The 13,767-nt window shown below is 46.0% G+C and overlaps 1 protein-coding gene across 3 annotated transcripts; it reads right to left on the bottom strand.

The window, feature by feature from the left end:
• Nucleotides 1-5,428: 5,428 nt before the first annotated feature.
• On the bottom strand, nt 5,429-12,584 carry LOC130370365 (interferon alpha/beta receptor 1a-like). 3 transcript variants are annotated; one of them, XM_056576125.1, is made up of 7 exons: nt 12,512-12,584; nt 10,226-10,331; nt 9,845-10,008; nt 9,327-9,505; nt 9,085-9,226; nt 6,749-6,879; nt 5,429-5,641 (listed from the first exon to the last, which is right to left on the bottom strand). In XM_056576125.1, exons 2-7 carry the CDS (start codon nt 10,303-10,305, stop codon nt 5,486-5,488), a joined length of 852 nt encoding a protein of 283 aa, XP_056432100.1. In that variant the 5' UTR covers nt 10,306-10,331; nt 12,512-12,584; the 3' UTR covers nt 5,429-5,485. The 3 variants fall into 3 exon arrangements, with proteins under 3 accessions (XP_056432100.1, XP_056432098.1, XP_056432099.1); XM_056576123.1 differs by lacking the exon at nt 12,512-12,584 and adding an exon at nt 12,287-12,410 and having other exon boundaries at nt 10,226-10,334; XM_056576124.1 differs by lacking the exon at nt 12,512-12,584 and adding an exon at nt 12,287-12,410.
• Between the last annotated feature and the right edge of the window lie 1,183 nt (nt 12,585-13,767).

The following is a 13,767-nucleotide window of genomic DNA, read 5'->3' as shown; positions in this document are numbered from 1 at the left end:
TTGCTAGTCTAACTTGATATGATACTATAATTCACTTTTATATTCCTAAAATTGGTTACACATGTCTCTTGCAAACAGATAACATTTGGTTTCTCACTTAGTTCTTCAATATATTTCTTAAATTCCTGCCCATTGGAACAAAAGCTTCGGGCATTCCATTGGAGAATTGAAAGATCCACATGATGAGTCTTGTGGATCGTGTACTTGTCTTGTACCACTTCTGTGAGAACATCATTCATCTCATCTACTGTAACTTCTCCTATGCCAATGTACCTTTGTGCTACCTTTATGATAATTGTAATCCTCTCTGTTCTACTCTGTGTTTGAGCCGAACAGCTTATCACTTCCGCTAAGAATGCTACAAATAAGGTGCAGACGGACAGTGTGAACGCAGCAGAAAAGCGAAATGAGAGACGTAAAACTCTAGACAAGAGAGGAAGAGATTTACAGTTCGCTAGCAAATACTGTGGAAACAGCAACAAGCTGGGCAGAGAGCAGTGCCCAGGTTACGGTAAGACATGCCGAGTGTGTGGCGTCGCAAGCCACTTTGCTTAAGTATGTCAGGCTAGTAGCAAGACAAAATAGGTGAATGTGCTGGAAGATGTTGAGCAAGGGGACACAGATACGGATGACATTTTCCTAGACCCAGAATGCATCAGCAACGTGAAATCATAGGGGCTCAAATGGTTTGTTCACCTGCGTTTGAACAAGAAAAAGCAAGCATGTCAGCTAGATACAGGTGCCACTTGTAATGTGATGAGCAGCAAGATCAAAGAGAAGTTGTCACCTGAAACAGCGCTACACCCAAGCACAACCAAGCTGAAACTATATTCTGGGGAAATGAGCTGTCACAGGGGAGTATCTACACAGATTGTGTCATCAGAGGAGAAAAGCACGGCCTGGTCTTTGAGGTAGTGGAAACTCTGCAGGAGCCTTTCCTCTCTGGGGCCACATGCGAGCGCCTAGGCCTAATGGCATTCACAATCCCTGAGGAACTGCATAAAGTAGGGGCAAATTAGTGCACGCCCCTATGTGAAGAGCAGCTTCTAACCAACTACACTGACGTCTTTGAAGTCTGAAGTCCCAGGTGAAATACACCTTGAGCTGGATCCAAATGTATCTCCTGTACTATCGATTTCAATAACAATTCAATGACTGTTGATCCCCCGTTCCCCCCATTCTCCGTTCCATTTCGAAACGTGATTAGAAAACATGTTTGATTTCGCTTGTTTCATTAAAATTCATTAATTAATTAAGGTCGCCACCAGAGGGCGCCCCCAACGCTTTTGCCGCCCCCAATTAATTTGCTGCCCTAGGGGATCGCCTAGTTCGCCTAGTTCGCCTATGCCTAGCGCCGGCCCTGCGTCCATGGCAAATGGTGAGCATGGACATCTACTCCTATGCAGGCAACAATTACTCATCCTTGTAGACCACTACTCGGATTACTGGGAAATCGACCAGCTGTCAGACCTATCAGCCCACATGCTTATCACGCACTGCAGAGCCAAGTTTGCGCGTTATGGGCAGCCTGACAAAGTGATCACTGATAACGGCCCACAGTTCATGTGTGAACAATTCAGGCAGTTTGCAGCTAACTGGGGTTAAACCTATGTCACATCCTCCCCCCGTCATTCTAAAATCAAACGGCAAGACCGAAGCAGCTGTGAAAATAGTGAAATCAACTGGCCCCCAGAGGGGGTGGTCAGCCGCCCCTCTCATCACTTAATGTCACGGAGGCTCAAAACCTTGCTGCCAGTTGCAGACAGCCTGCTGCAACCACATGTGGTGGTGGGAGTGACTGAGAAGTTGAGGTGGAAAGGGCGGATGGCAAAACCGACCTACGACAGATCCGCCAGGGACCTCCCAGAGCTGATCGTGGGAGATCGGATCAGAATGAAACCGCTACCAGGTGATCGCACGGGTAGATGGCCGCTGGGCCAATGCATCCAGAAAGTCGCTCCCCGCTCATTTGTGGTGGATGTCATTGGCACACTTTACAGACGCAACCGTGAGGATCTTCGGGTGGCAGAGCGCTCAGCTGAAGCACTGCCAATTGGTAGGCCGGATTATAACAGTCCTGAACAGGGTCGTATGACTGGGAAGTCAGCCGTGGAATTGAGGCCCACCTAGAGCCCACATGCACCAACAAGTACAAATGGGAGCATGGGTTTAACTAGGGAGTAGGCGGATCACTGCCCTTACTAGTGCCCACATACGCACACATACACACCTTCACTACGGACTTTTGGTCTTGTAAAAAAGAAAGGAAATAAAAAGAAAAGTTATTGATAAAGAGTTATGTTATGTTATTACAGCCTATGTTCTAATGTGATACTAATACAACAAGGAATTTTTGATATAGAGTTATGTTATAATTCATTCATTGAATTATTTAGCGCTTTTCTAGACACTCAAAGACGCCTACAGTGAAGGGGGGGGGGGGACCTCACTAACCACCACCAGTATGTAGCACCCATTTGGGTGATGCACGGCAGCCCATCGGCGCCAGAACGCTCACCACACACCAGCTTGAGGTGGAGAGTGAGGGATGAGGTGGAGAGAGGGAAAAGAACATTTAAACACTATCGACCATAATTAAACACTAACGATCACATTTAAACACTATCGACCACAGTCCACATGCAAACACTATCGACCATATTTAAACACTATGGACCACATGTAAACCCTATCGATGTGATTGAAATCATGGTATGTTATTACAGCCTGCAAAGGTGATTGACAAGTGAAGAGTTTGAAGTGTTTAATATCAGAACATTAATCTAAAGGAAGGAAGATGTTATGGATGAGGAGTATTGAGCATCTAGCAACACCTAGTGTCTTTGTTATGTTACGCTGAAGCCCATAATGCTGTGCGCGGTGGTTGACTTATTCATTCATTAAAAGCTTGAACTGAAACAATGTTGTGCCCAGGATTCCCACTGCTGCATACAACTGTTCCCTCTCTCTGTAGAGTGAGTCCAGTACATTCCATCAGGATGTATTTGACTGTTTGCTGTTTTGTACATACTCAACATAGTCCATCTTCATGTTTTCCCAGTTTTTGCATGTCCCTTGCCACAATGCCCCAGTCTGGTGATCATGACTATGCCTTCTTTCTTTTCCCAAAAAACACTGGCTCTTTGTACCTCTATTCTGCAAGCTGTAGTAATGCCTTCTTTTCCCTATTCCACTCCTCCTGCCACACAGCCATGATGTTCTTTTTATGATTGACCTACACTCAGTTGATCCCAGCCTCACTTTTATGTCCACATCTTCCCTTCTTAAAGCCCTTTTCGCTGCCTCATCAGCTAGCTCATTCCCCTCTATCCCCAAATGAGCTGGGACACACATCAACCCCACTAACTCTCCTGCCTGATCTGATATCAGATCGTCCACACATGCTCCATCAAACGATGCTCCCACTACAGAATCACGTTATTGGACACCAATACTCAAGTACATTGTAAGAATATTGGGAGCATATTTTGATACTTTATTATAACGTGTTTACTGTTTATTGGGCATTTCGGGGGTAGGCAATGTCTTTAAAAAAACAATGCATTTAAAGAAAAAGCATAATTATCAATTCAACTAAATAAATAACTTACAAGAAAACTGTAGCACAGTATTGTTTAAGCTTGCTGTACGTATTTTTGAATGTGATTCTGAACTTATGTGTTTGAATTATGCAATAGATAATAATTCTTCCAATAATAACGACCAAAGATCTTATTTTTGAATTTAATCAAAATCCGTTGAGATCATGTTTTGACCGATATCATTTACGGGCCATATAACTTAGTAAAATAGGTCAGCCATCAAACAATCAAACCAAGCCAGTCAAACCAATTTAATATGACTTTAGATGATTTGTGATCCCCGGTTGTGTTTGGGTCTACATTACATTAACCCCAGTCGGTCCATGGCCAACCCCCCCCAGCCCCCTTCAATAATAAGTTCCTGTGTTAGACAAGACTCTTTCATTATTCTTGTATAAATAAACTGCGGTAACCGTCTGTATTGTTACCAAATAAACCCATCTTGACTTGTAGCTCTTCGTCTTCAGTGTTTGATCATATCCTCTAATGAAGGGCCCAGGGTGGTCGTGTTGAAGAGGTACTTCCATCTCCTCCTGGAGATGGCAGTCTCCAGGAGGAGTTAAGTATGGAGTACAGTCCCATATTGGCCAGGGTTCATTGTCTATCAAACAGGTCCATAATCTACCGCCTGGACATGCAGAGTGCAATCTCCTTATCGAAGACGGCCTAATTTAAGGTAAAATTGCAACCAGTTTGTATTTTGCCAATTTAAAGTGATTTAGTCATGTTCACATCCTACAAGGTCACTTTGATCAATTAAATGCAATGCCATTGATCGCAATACATTACAGTGTACTGTAATTCATTGTATTTATTGCAACATTACTTTAATTTTCAAAAAACCTTTTAATAATAACCATCAATGTCTCAAAAAAAACATTACCACTCAAGTTTATACAAAAATATATAGTTTATTGTAAAAATAGTGGGGGTGATGGAGTTTGATAGTGGTATAAAAGCATGCTTCGGGTGGAAGGTTGTTGTTATCCTCAGGAACTCAGCCATGTCCGGTCAGACCCTGGGCCCCGCTGGTGGAACCTGGTGGTTCAAAGCCCATTGTCCTGGGTCCGCCTGGAGGCCTCCTGCAGCAGGTGGCTTAACCCCTCAGGCATTAGAAAACACTGGATCGCTACGGTCACTGTGAAGTCTAGAGTGGTGTAACAGTGGCTATGGTAGATGCTCAGTGCAGCATTAATGCCAGTGAGTACAGTCGTATAAACGTATAAATAAAAGTTTCGGAAACACACCGTGGCCTGGACCTCTGGGGGTCCGGGGGGGCAGCAGCGTCCCCTACCTGACCCCTGTCTGACCCCTCTCTGACCCCTCCCTTCTCTGACCCTCTTTGACCTATCTCTGACCTCTGACCCTCTCTGACTCTTTGACCGCTCTGACCCCTCTCTGACTCTCTCTGACCCCTGTGACACCTGTCTGACTCTCTGTGACACCTCTCTGACTCTCTTTGGCCGCTCTGACTCTCTTGACCCCTGTGACCCCTCTCTGACCTCTTACCCCTCTCTGACTCTCTTTAACCCCTCTCTGACCCCTGTGACCCCTCTCTGACTCTCTGTGACCGCTCTGACCCCTCTGACTCTTTTGACCCCTGTGACCCCTCTCTGACTCTCTGTGACCGCTCTGACCCCTCTCTAACTCTCTTGACCCCTGTGACCCCTCTATGACTCTCTTTAACCCCTCTCTGACTCCCTTGACCGCTCTGACCCCTCTCTGACTCTCTTTAACCCCTCTCTGACCCCTGTGACCCCTCTCTGACCCCTGTGACCCCTCTCTGACTCTCTTTGACCCCTGTGACCCCTCTGTGACCCCTCTCTGGCCCCTCTGACCCCCTAGCTGAGGGTGTGGGAGGCAGAGCAGACACCGAACGCCGCTCAGCAGTGACAGCCGCCGGTCTCCGGTCCCGGGGTGGGGGCCAATGCGGGCCCGTCCGAGACAGCCTGCTCTGCTGTAGGCATGGCGACCACGGCGGTGACGGCGCAAGAGGTCTCCCTGGGAACCAGCAGGGGCTGATGGGACTTGGAGTCCATCTGTGTGCGCAGAGAGGTAGAGAGGAGGAAGCTGCTGTATGGTTGTCTTCATAGGGGCGTGGAAGTGATTGGAGAGGCTTCAACAAACAACTTTGAAGGGCTACTATGACGACGGTGGCCTGTACTGACCTGTATTTTGTAAGGTGGCAGCAGGTAATTCCAAAATGATGTGTATCGTGTACGACAGCATCAAGGAGCAAACTGTCAAGTGATGGGGATATGCGTTTTACGAAAGTGACGGTCCGTTTTTGGTGGCTTTTGACGGGTTTCTTTGTAGGACAGGGCTGAGGTAACAGCCTATTTACGCTTCTCAACACATTGTCCTCTAATTGTATCCATAATAGTAAAATACATTTATAGACCTATAATTATCATAATGTTGTATGTATTGATCATTCATCTCGATAGCAGTCAGCGCCACAACCCAATGTTTACCTGCACTGCGGTACCTGAATATGTACTGCACTGGCTGCCTTTGATAAAAATAAAGGTGTTCAGTTTTTTTGATAAAGTTTTGGATACCAAATTTCCCCAAATTAGTGAAAAGAAATTCTACTTTGAGTTATGCCTCTAAAACAAGCCTATATTAAAGAATGCACCCCCAAATACCCCAAACCCCCTCATAAGCAAACTGCCACTTACTATGCTATTTTACATTTTGAAAAAAGAATCGATTCAACTCATGATCTTAATACAGGAGGAATGAGCGTGCTCGTCTTATGACTAAAGGAGGCTGGTCTCGATGAGGCTATATGAGGCCGAGAGAGGCTAAGCTGCCTGTCACCTTATAGTAGAACTCCACGATGTCTTTGATGTGTGGAGCTCTGTCTCGCCTGTGGTTGACGTTGACCTCAGAGAGAGGATGAAGCTTCTAAGTAGTACACACAGAGTACTCTGAATCAACTTTAAGTAATTTTAGTTATTTTAGTTCAAATGTATGGATCGATAAAATCATCATCATCATGTCAACAAGATGATACTTTTGTATCCTGCAGTTTTGTTAGATTTAACATTAGTCTTCCTCTTCCTCACGGGACCCCCTCTGTTTCTGATTCTAACCGGGAGCTGCACAGAGACCCTGGTACAGCCCACCGTGGTGAACCTCACCATCATACTGCTGGGCAGCGCGGAGGGCAGGAACTGCCTCCACCGCCTCCTGGTCCACAAGAAGCCCAGTCCCCCCAGAACCACCAAGAGCAGCAACAGGGGCAGCAGTATACGCCAGAGCAGAGAGGAGCCTGGAGAGACACAGGGGGTCACATAGAGCACTGGCACATAGAGACAGTAGGCTACTTAGCATCGTGTAGCATATTATCCTAACTATCTTCGTTGTATACAAGGAATGGGTTAACCTAGCGGTTAGCGGAACGTTCCGGTGCGGTACGGTCCGGGAGTACAATAAATCTGAAGTCCAGACTGAACTGCGACATGGAGGAGAAAGGGATTGTTGCCGTTTGCGGAGCTCCAGACCAAATTCACTACTCATTGAAGTTGGAGCCCCGCGGCCGGAGCCCCGCGGCCCGCGGCCGGAGCCCCGCGGCCCGCGGCCGGAGCCCCGCGGCCCGCGGCCGCAGGGTTTTGGTGGTGGTGCTTGTTGTAAAGTTAATACCTAGACAACATTGAAACGCATTATGATAATGCGATGGTCATTCATCATCATTTTTTATTTACTGATTATTAAGATAGAAAAATCGTACATTTGTGTTTTTCGATCGTGTCGCATCTTACGCCCGCCATCTTCAATAGTATCTGTCTGCGTCCTGCAAGACGGAGGCGTAACTTGTAGTAGGAGGCGTAACTTGTAGTCGGAGGAGGCGTAACTTGTAGTCGGAGGCGTGTCTAGTACTTTTATAAGTCGCGGAAGTGATCTGTATGTAGCAGTGGTGCGCGGGTACATAAATGACCGCAATTCGGACCTCAAATATTAGGCCTTATATAAAAATAATGCACCCGACCCGCTCATTTAAAAATATGCTCTTGATTAGCTTAATCATAGCCTTACTTGAAACTGACATCCCTGAGTCATATGCATTTAAGAAAAGAAGCCTATTACAATTTTACAATGACATGTAATGCATATAGCAGTTTAACGTGGGGAACCTGCTTAAGTTTAGCCTACTTAATCCCTTTATACCTTTAATAAAAGGTATACATTCAAAGAATTAAAGACAGCAGATTAATAATTCAAATAATTTTATTGAATAGGCCTACATATTGTTATTGATCGCATGCTGCATGTTTACAAGGTCCTGCATGAGATAGAAAACAATGAATTCAAATAAATATTACTGATAGAAACAAGACAAGAACAATGTCACTAACAGGAGGATAGTTATGAGAAAGCCTTCATATTATAGCACATTACGAGCCCTCATTTTATATATATTTGCCGGTCTTCAATACATGGATTTCTCAGGCACGTCATCACTGTTGCACTTTGCATACTCGGGGCAGAAAGAAGCAAGCAACATCTACTAGCCTGTACAGTATAGAGTATTTAGTGACTGTTCAGTATGCATATCAAAACGTGTGCATCAAACTAACTTCACCGAGGTGGCGAAAGCTGGGGTTTCTTCCAACGATAAAACAGTAGGCCTAAGCGTTCGAACATTTCGTAAAGAATGTTAAACAGTATCACAACCACAAGTAGTCTGCCCTAGTTCTAGAGTTCATTAAGCTTGTAAAAACAAAAAAAATCATTCTTGTTAATCCACTTCTTTTTACTTACCGACATGAATATCTGAAGATCCGACTTCAAGGAAGATCTCGTGTGAACCGTGATTTACAAGGCTTTTTTTTTTACCGCGAAAAGAGAAGATCTTGCGTGGACCGCGATTTAGAAAAGTACAAGTTACGCCTCCTAGTACAAGTTACGCCTCCTAGTACAAGTTACGCCTCCTACTACAAGTTACACCCACTACAAGTTACGCCTCCGTCTTGCAGGACGCAGACAGACCCTACTCGCCATCTTGCCTAGGATTATTCTTAATTTTCCCAAGAATGTGGGAAAAAAAGAAGGTGCGTTCTCTAGTGTGCCCATCGAAAATCATAACTTTTAGGGGTTGTTAACCCTGCACCTTATCCCCTCGATAAAACGACTATCGGGACAAGACTACCCTGCGTGTGAACGTGCAACAGCGAGGCGTAGGGGTGAGAGTTTGGGTTCAGGGCAGTATCAGGATTCAACTGTACCCACAGTGATATACTGATATAATTCTCCTTCTTCTGAAAAATGTGCTTATTGTGAGTCGCTTTGGATAAAAATGTCTGCTAAACGCCCTCAATGTAAATGTAAAACCGATCCCAATAGAAACATATTGGGTTGGACACACACACACACACACACACACACACACACACACACACACACACACACACACACACACACACACACACACACACACACACACACACACACACAGATGCAGGGTACACACTCTCACCCAGGGTGGTGGTGCACTGCTCGGGGGTGTAGCGGCTCCTTTTCCCGAAGTGTTCGCTGAAGGCCCGGACCTTCAGGCAGTAGCGCGTGTGTGCGGGCAGAGACAGCGTGTGGAGTGTGGTGTTTAGCGTCTTCGCCTGCCACTGCAGACAGGAAACACACGTTTAACACACACACAGTGCGCACACACACAGCGGACCACCGCTCTACACACGCGTGTGTGTGTGTGTGTGTGTGTGTCACCTGACTGGGAGCGTCCTCCGCCCGGAAGCAGAGTCTGAAGGCCATGGTCGCCTCCGGGCTGTTCTGGCTGAGCACCGAGCTCATGGGCTCACCGCTCTCCGCCATCGGCTCCTTGAAGCTCACGGTGACCATGGAGTCGCCCGCCTCCACGACCAACTCGGACGGGGTCCCGAGGGCCGCTGTAACCGGTGGTAACAAACATTGTAGTTATCATGGGATGTCTGATACGATCAAGTACGTCCTTTCAATACGTTTCTAATCAATCGATTTTTCAACACCATGGTCATCAGGTACTGAATAGCAAACTGGCAACCTTAAGGTTGCTAGTTGAATCCCCTGCTTCTCCTAGCTGAGTGTCCAGGTGTCCCTGAGCAAAACACCTCACCCTGACTGCTCCTGACGAGCTGGAGGTCGGTCGGTCGGTCGGTCGGTCGGTCGGTCGGTCGGTCGGTCGGTCGGTCTGTCGGTCTGTCGGTCTGTCGGTCTGTCGGTCTGTCGGTCGGTCTGTCTATCCTCACCATCAACATCCGGACAGAACTCCCTAATGGCCCAGTCCGACATCTGACCCTTGGCCTCTGCCCTGACCCTCAGGAAGAACAACCCGCTGTAGTCCAGGTGGGCCGAGTAATCGCAGTGCGCCTCCACACCGAAACAGACTCCTCTGTAGGAGAGGGAGTGAGAACTGAGAGAGAGAGAGAGAGAGAGAGAGAGAGAGAGAGAGAGAGAGAGAGAGAGAGAGAGAGAGAGAGAGAGAGAGAGAGAGAGAGAGAGAGAGAGACAGAGAGAGAGAGAGAGAGAGAGAGAGAGAGAGAGAGAGAGAGAGAGGTGGAGAAAAACAGTTAAAAAATAAAAATAAAATACTAAGATAAGGATAAATAATGTGAAAACATAGTACTTACAAAGCCCACTGGGCTGTGAAGTTGGCCGTGGTGCTGTAGTTCCACCTGAGGACGTAGCGAGTGTTGACCGCATCCATCATCAACTCTGGCTTTGGCAGATCAGCCGCTGCTGGCAGTAAGAAACATCACTTCATCATTCAAGCAGGTCTTTACTTCTGTCTGTGGCTCCATCTGCCTGCCTGTCTGTCTGCCTGACGACCCGCCCGACTGCATGTCTGTCTGTCTCGCAATTTGCCTTCCTGCCTGCCTGTCTGTCTCGCAGTTCGCCTGCCTGCCTGCCTGCCTGCCTGCCTGTTGATTCTATCATCTGTGGCTCGATGCGCGCCCAGTGAATCGTCATGTGCTGAACCACACGAGCAGTATCGGCACTAACAGAGCAGGAAGTCACAGCAACAAAAAAAACGAAAGGTTCATCAATAGGACCAAAGTTAAACAGCGTTCACTCTGCCACCTCTCAGAACGTGAAGGTTGTATTATGCCCTATAGTTCAAGTTCTACTAGCCGTGAAATGCTTGCTTTGCCTGCTGCTTGGAATAGACAATAAACGATCTATACACAATTACTATAAGTATAAGAATGCACAGGTGAAATAAAGGGATGGATAGAATAATCAAAGTATAGAGCATGTTAAAATTGTTTAGTATAACCATATGTACAGATGAATAGTATTGAAATCAGTGCAGTTTGCAGCAACACATGATTAAAGTGATTATTGACAGTACCCCACTGAGAGTGTTGTCTATAAGATAAGATAGACTTTATTGTCATTGTACAGTCACCTATACAACGAAATTGGGAGTGCCAACTGAAGGTGCATTACACATACAAAATAAATAAATAAACAAACAAATAAATAAATAAACAAGCAATTTAAGTTAAAAATTGTAAAAAAAAAAATAGATATAAGAAAAACATTTGGAACAAAACAAGGACAGGTGATGTAGAATAAATAAATATAAAGGCCGTAAGCATATTGCACTATATAGAAAGTGAGGAATCTGAGTTTCAAGTTTTATGAGTGTTAAGTGTCCTGATTGCCCAAGGAAAGAAGCTTTTGTTCAGTCTGTTGGTTCTGCCCTTCAGGCTCCTGTACCTCCTACCAGAGGGCAGTAGGCTGAGCAGGTGGTGGCCGGGATGGAGGTGGTCAGGGATGATCTTTCTTGATCTTGAGATGCATCTCAGCACGCTGGCAGCCCTCGTGCCATGTCCCTCCTTTCAGGAGCCACATGGCACTGCGGCACAAGCGGCCTGGGTCTCTCTGTAGTTACCCTGGCAATGTGGTATCCCTACCCTGACCTCAGCCAAGGGTGGACCCAACCTAGTGTGGAGGGCTGGAATATGAACGTTACGTGACCCTGCAGCACGCTGCGTCCTTGGTCTGGTCTGGAGAGTAGTAGTATTGGCCAATAGAAGTCACCTAGGTTGAGTGCTCAGAGACTCGCGGTCGAAACCACTGGGCGTGCGCGCCCCCGTGTATGCGTGCTTCCTGTGGGTCCGCTTCGCCTCAAGTCGCTCATGTTCAGTTCAACCGCCAGAGAGAAGGCGTCTCCGCTCGCTCTGTGGGGGGCTCACCGTAGGGGGGCTCACCGTTGAGTCCCCTCTGCGCCTTGTCTGGTGCCTGTTTGAAGTTTTAGACCCCACTTGGTCCAGTGTCTTCTCGTTGCCCTGTTCTCATCTCAGCCGTTATGTAACGTTAGTGGTCCAGTTCAGTGGGGAACCAGGAGTCCTACTGGGCAGCGTCTGTTTAGCTCATCAGATGGCTTGGTCCACCCGTTGTTTTTGTATATATTTTGTATGTATATCCCAATATCCGTATCCCGCAGACATGTTGATGAGGCCTATACCGTACGAGTGTTATGAGGCTTTTCGTTATGTTGTTAGCCCTATACCTCTGGTCCAAGAATTAAGGACAAACAACATTTTCCCGAAATAAATGAGAAGATTATTAATACTTAATAATACTCCGACATGCAGTGTGCAGTCATATGCAGACGTGCTCGCATATCATATCATCGCTTCACTCTCAAGTTTGTCGAGCAGATAAATACTTTAGGCTCTTACCTGATAACCTGATCAATCCCAGCATTACCAAGAGCTTCATGGGCATATCGCCTCCCCGACTACTAATCCCCGACCACTAATCCCCGTCTATCCGCGGAACCAAGAGGAACCGCTGCCTCCGATGTTTGTGTGTGTGTGTGTGTGTGTGTGTGTGTGTGTGTGTGTGTGTGTGTGTGTGTGTGTGTGTGTGTGTGTGTGTGTGCGTGCGTCTGTGTGACGTCTCACATCGTTACAGCCAGGCCAGCCTCCACTTCAAAGACCACCTCTCCCCTAATGCTCCCCCGTTGTTCTGCATGTATGGTTTATGGAAGGCTTTTTCTGAGCAACGTAAAATAACGTAATGTCACACGACCGAACTCTGCGTGTTGAGGTACAGAGTTTAATATAAAAAGCCCTTCCGCTATAACAGGCATTACGGTAAGAATGCGTAACACTTTCCGGTTGACGTAATTGTGTAAATCCTTTCATTTTCATTCAATAAATCAGAGTCAATAAAGTAAATAAAAACTATTAAAAGATACATGAATAATATGAAATAATTACCGATACCGACCTTATTTCAGAGAAAAATTATACTTTGAAAAAGACTAACTAGTCCAACTACATAAAAATGAGTGTCATTGAGAAACGTCCTGTTTCCACAAACCAATTTCCCTTAAGAGTGATAGAGAACATCAGCGTGTCCCTATCATGGGCCTTCTGATGTTGAGATACTCAATGAAAGACCTAAAAAAGGTCAGATATTAACCTTCAGAACGATGGCAGACCCTCAGAGTGTCACTCAGTGACCCTCAGAGTGTCACTCAGTGGGTTAGGGTTAACAGGAGGACTCCTTTCTATTTATAATCTCAATTTAGACTTTAGAGGGAAGATAAATCAGAAATTACCATTTAGTGAGATAGCTCTGAGTAGTGAGTTGTGTCTCTCTGAAAAGTGAGCTGTGTCTCTGAATAGTGAGCTGTGCCTCTGAATACTGAGCTGTGTCTCTCTGAATAGTGAGCTATGTGTCTCTCTATAGTGAGCTGTGTCTCTCTGAATAGTGAGCTGTGTCTCTGAATAGTGAGCTGTGTCTCTCTGCATAGTGAGCTGTGTCTGCATATTGAGCTATGTTACTCTCTGAATAGTGAGTTGTGTCTCTGAATAGTGAGCTATGTGTCTCTGAATAGTGAGCTATGTGTCTCTAATAGTGAGCTATGTGTCTCTATAGTGAGCTGTGTCTCTCTGAATAGTGAGCTATGTGTCTCTAATAGTGAGCTATGTGTCTCTCTATAGTGAGCTGTGTCGCTCTGAATAGTGAGCTGTGTCTCTCAATAGTGAGCTGTGTCTCTCTGAATAGTGAGCTATGTGTCTCTCAATAGTGAGCTGTGTCTCTCTGAATAGTGAGCTATGTGTCTCTCTGAATAGTGAGCTATGTGTCTCTCAATAGTGAGCTGTGTCTCTCTATAGTGAGCAATGTGTCTCTCTGAATAGTGAGCTATGTG

This window comes from Gadus chalcogrammus, chromosome 17 (assembly GCF_026213295.1).
Source record: "Gadus chalcogrammus isolate NIFS_2021 chromosome 17, NIFS_Gcha_1.0, whole genome shotgun sequence".
Classification (NCBI taxonomy): domain Eukaryota; kingdom Metazoa; phylum Chordata; class Actinopteri; order Gadiformes; family Gadidae; genus Gadus; species Gadus chalcogrammus.
The sequence above is the reverse complement of the archived record's forward strand: the minus strand, read 5'-3'. Positions and strand labels throughout refer to the sequence as shown.

Bases quoted from the DNA above. Each gene is read 5' to 3' on its own strand.
- LOC130370365 (XM_056576123.1), bottom strand. From the start codon at position 12,332: ATGCCCATGAAGCTCTTGGTAATGCTGGGATTGATCAGGTTATCAG. The intron at 10,335-12,286 runs GTAAGAGCCTAA...TCTTACTGCCAG, and splicing joins GGGATTGATCAGGTTATCAG to CAGCGGCTGATCTGCCAAAG. The intron at 5,642-6,748 runs GTGAGGTTCACC...CTGCGCACACAG, and splicing joins CGCTGCCCAGCAGTATGATG to ATGGACTCCAAGTCCCATCA.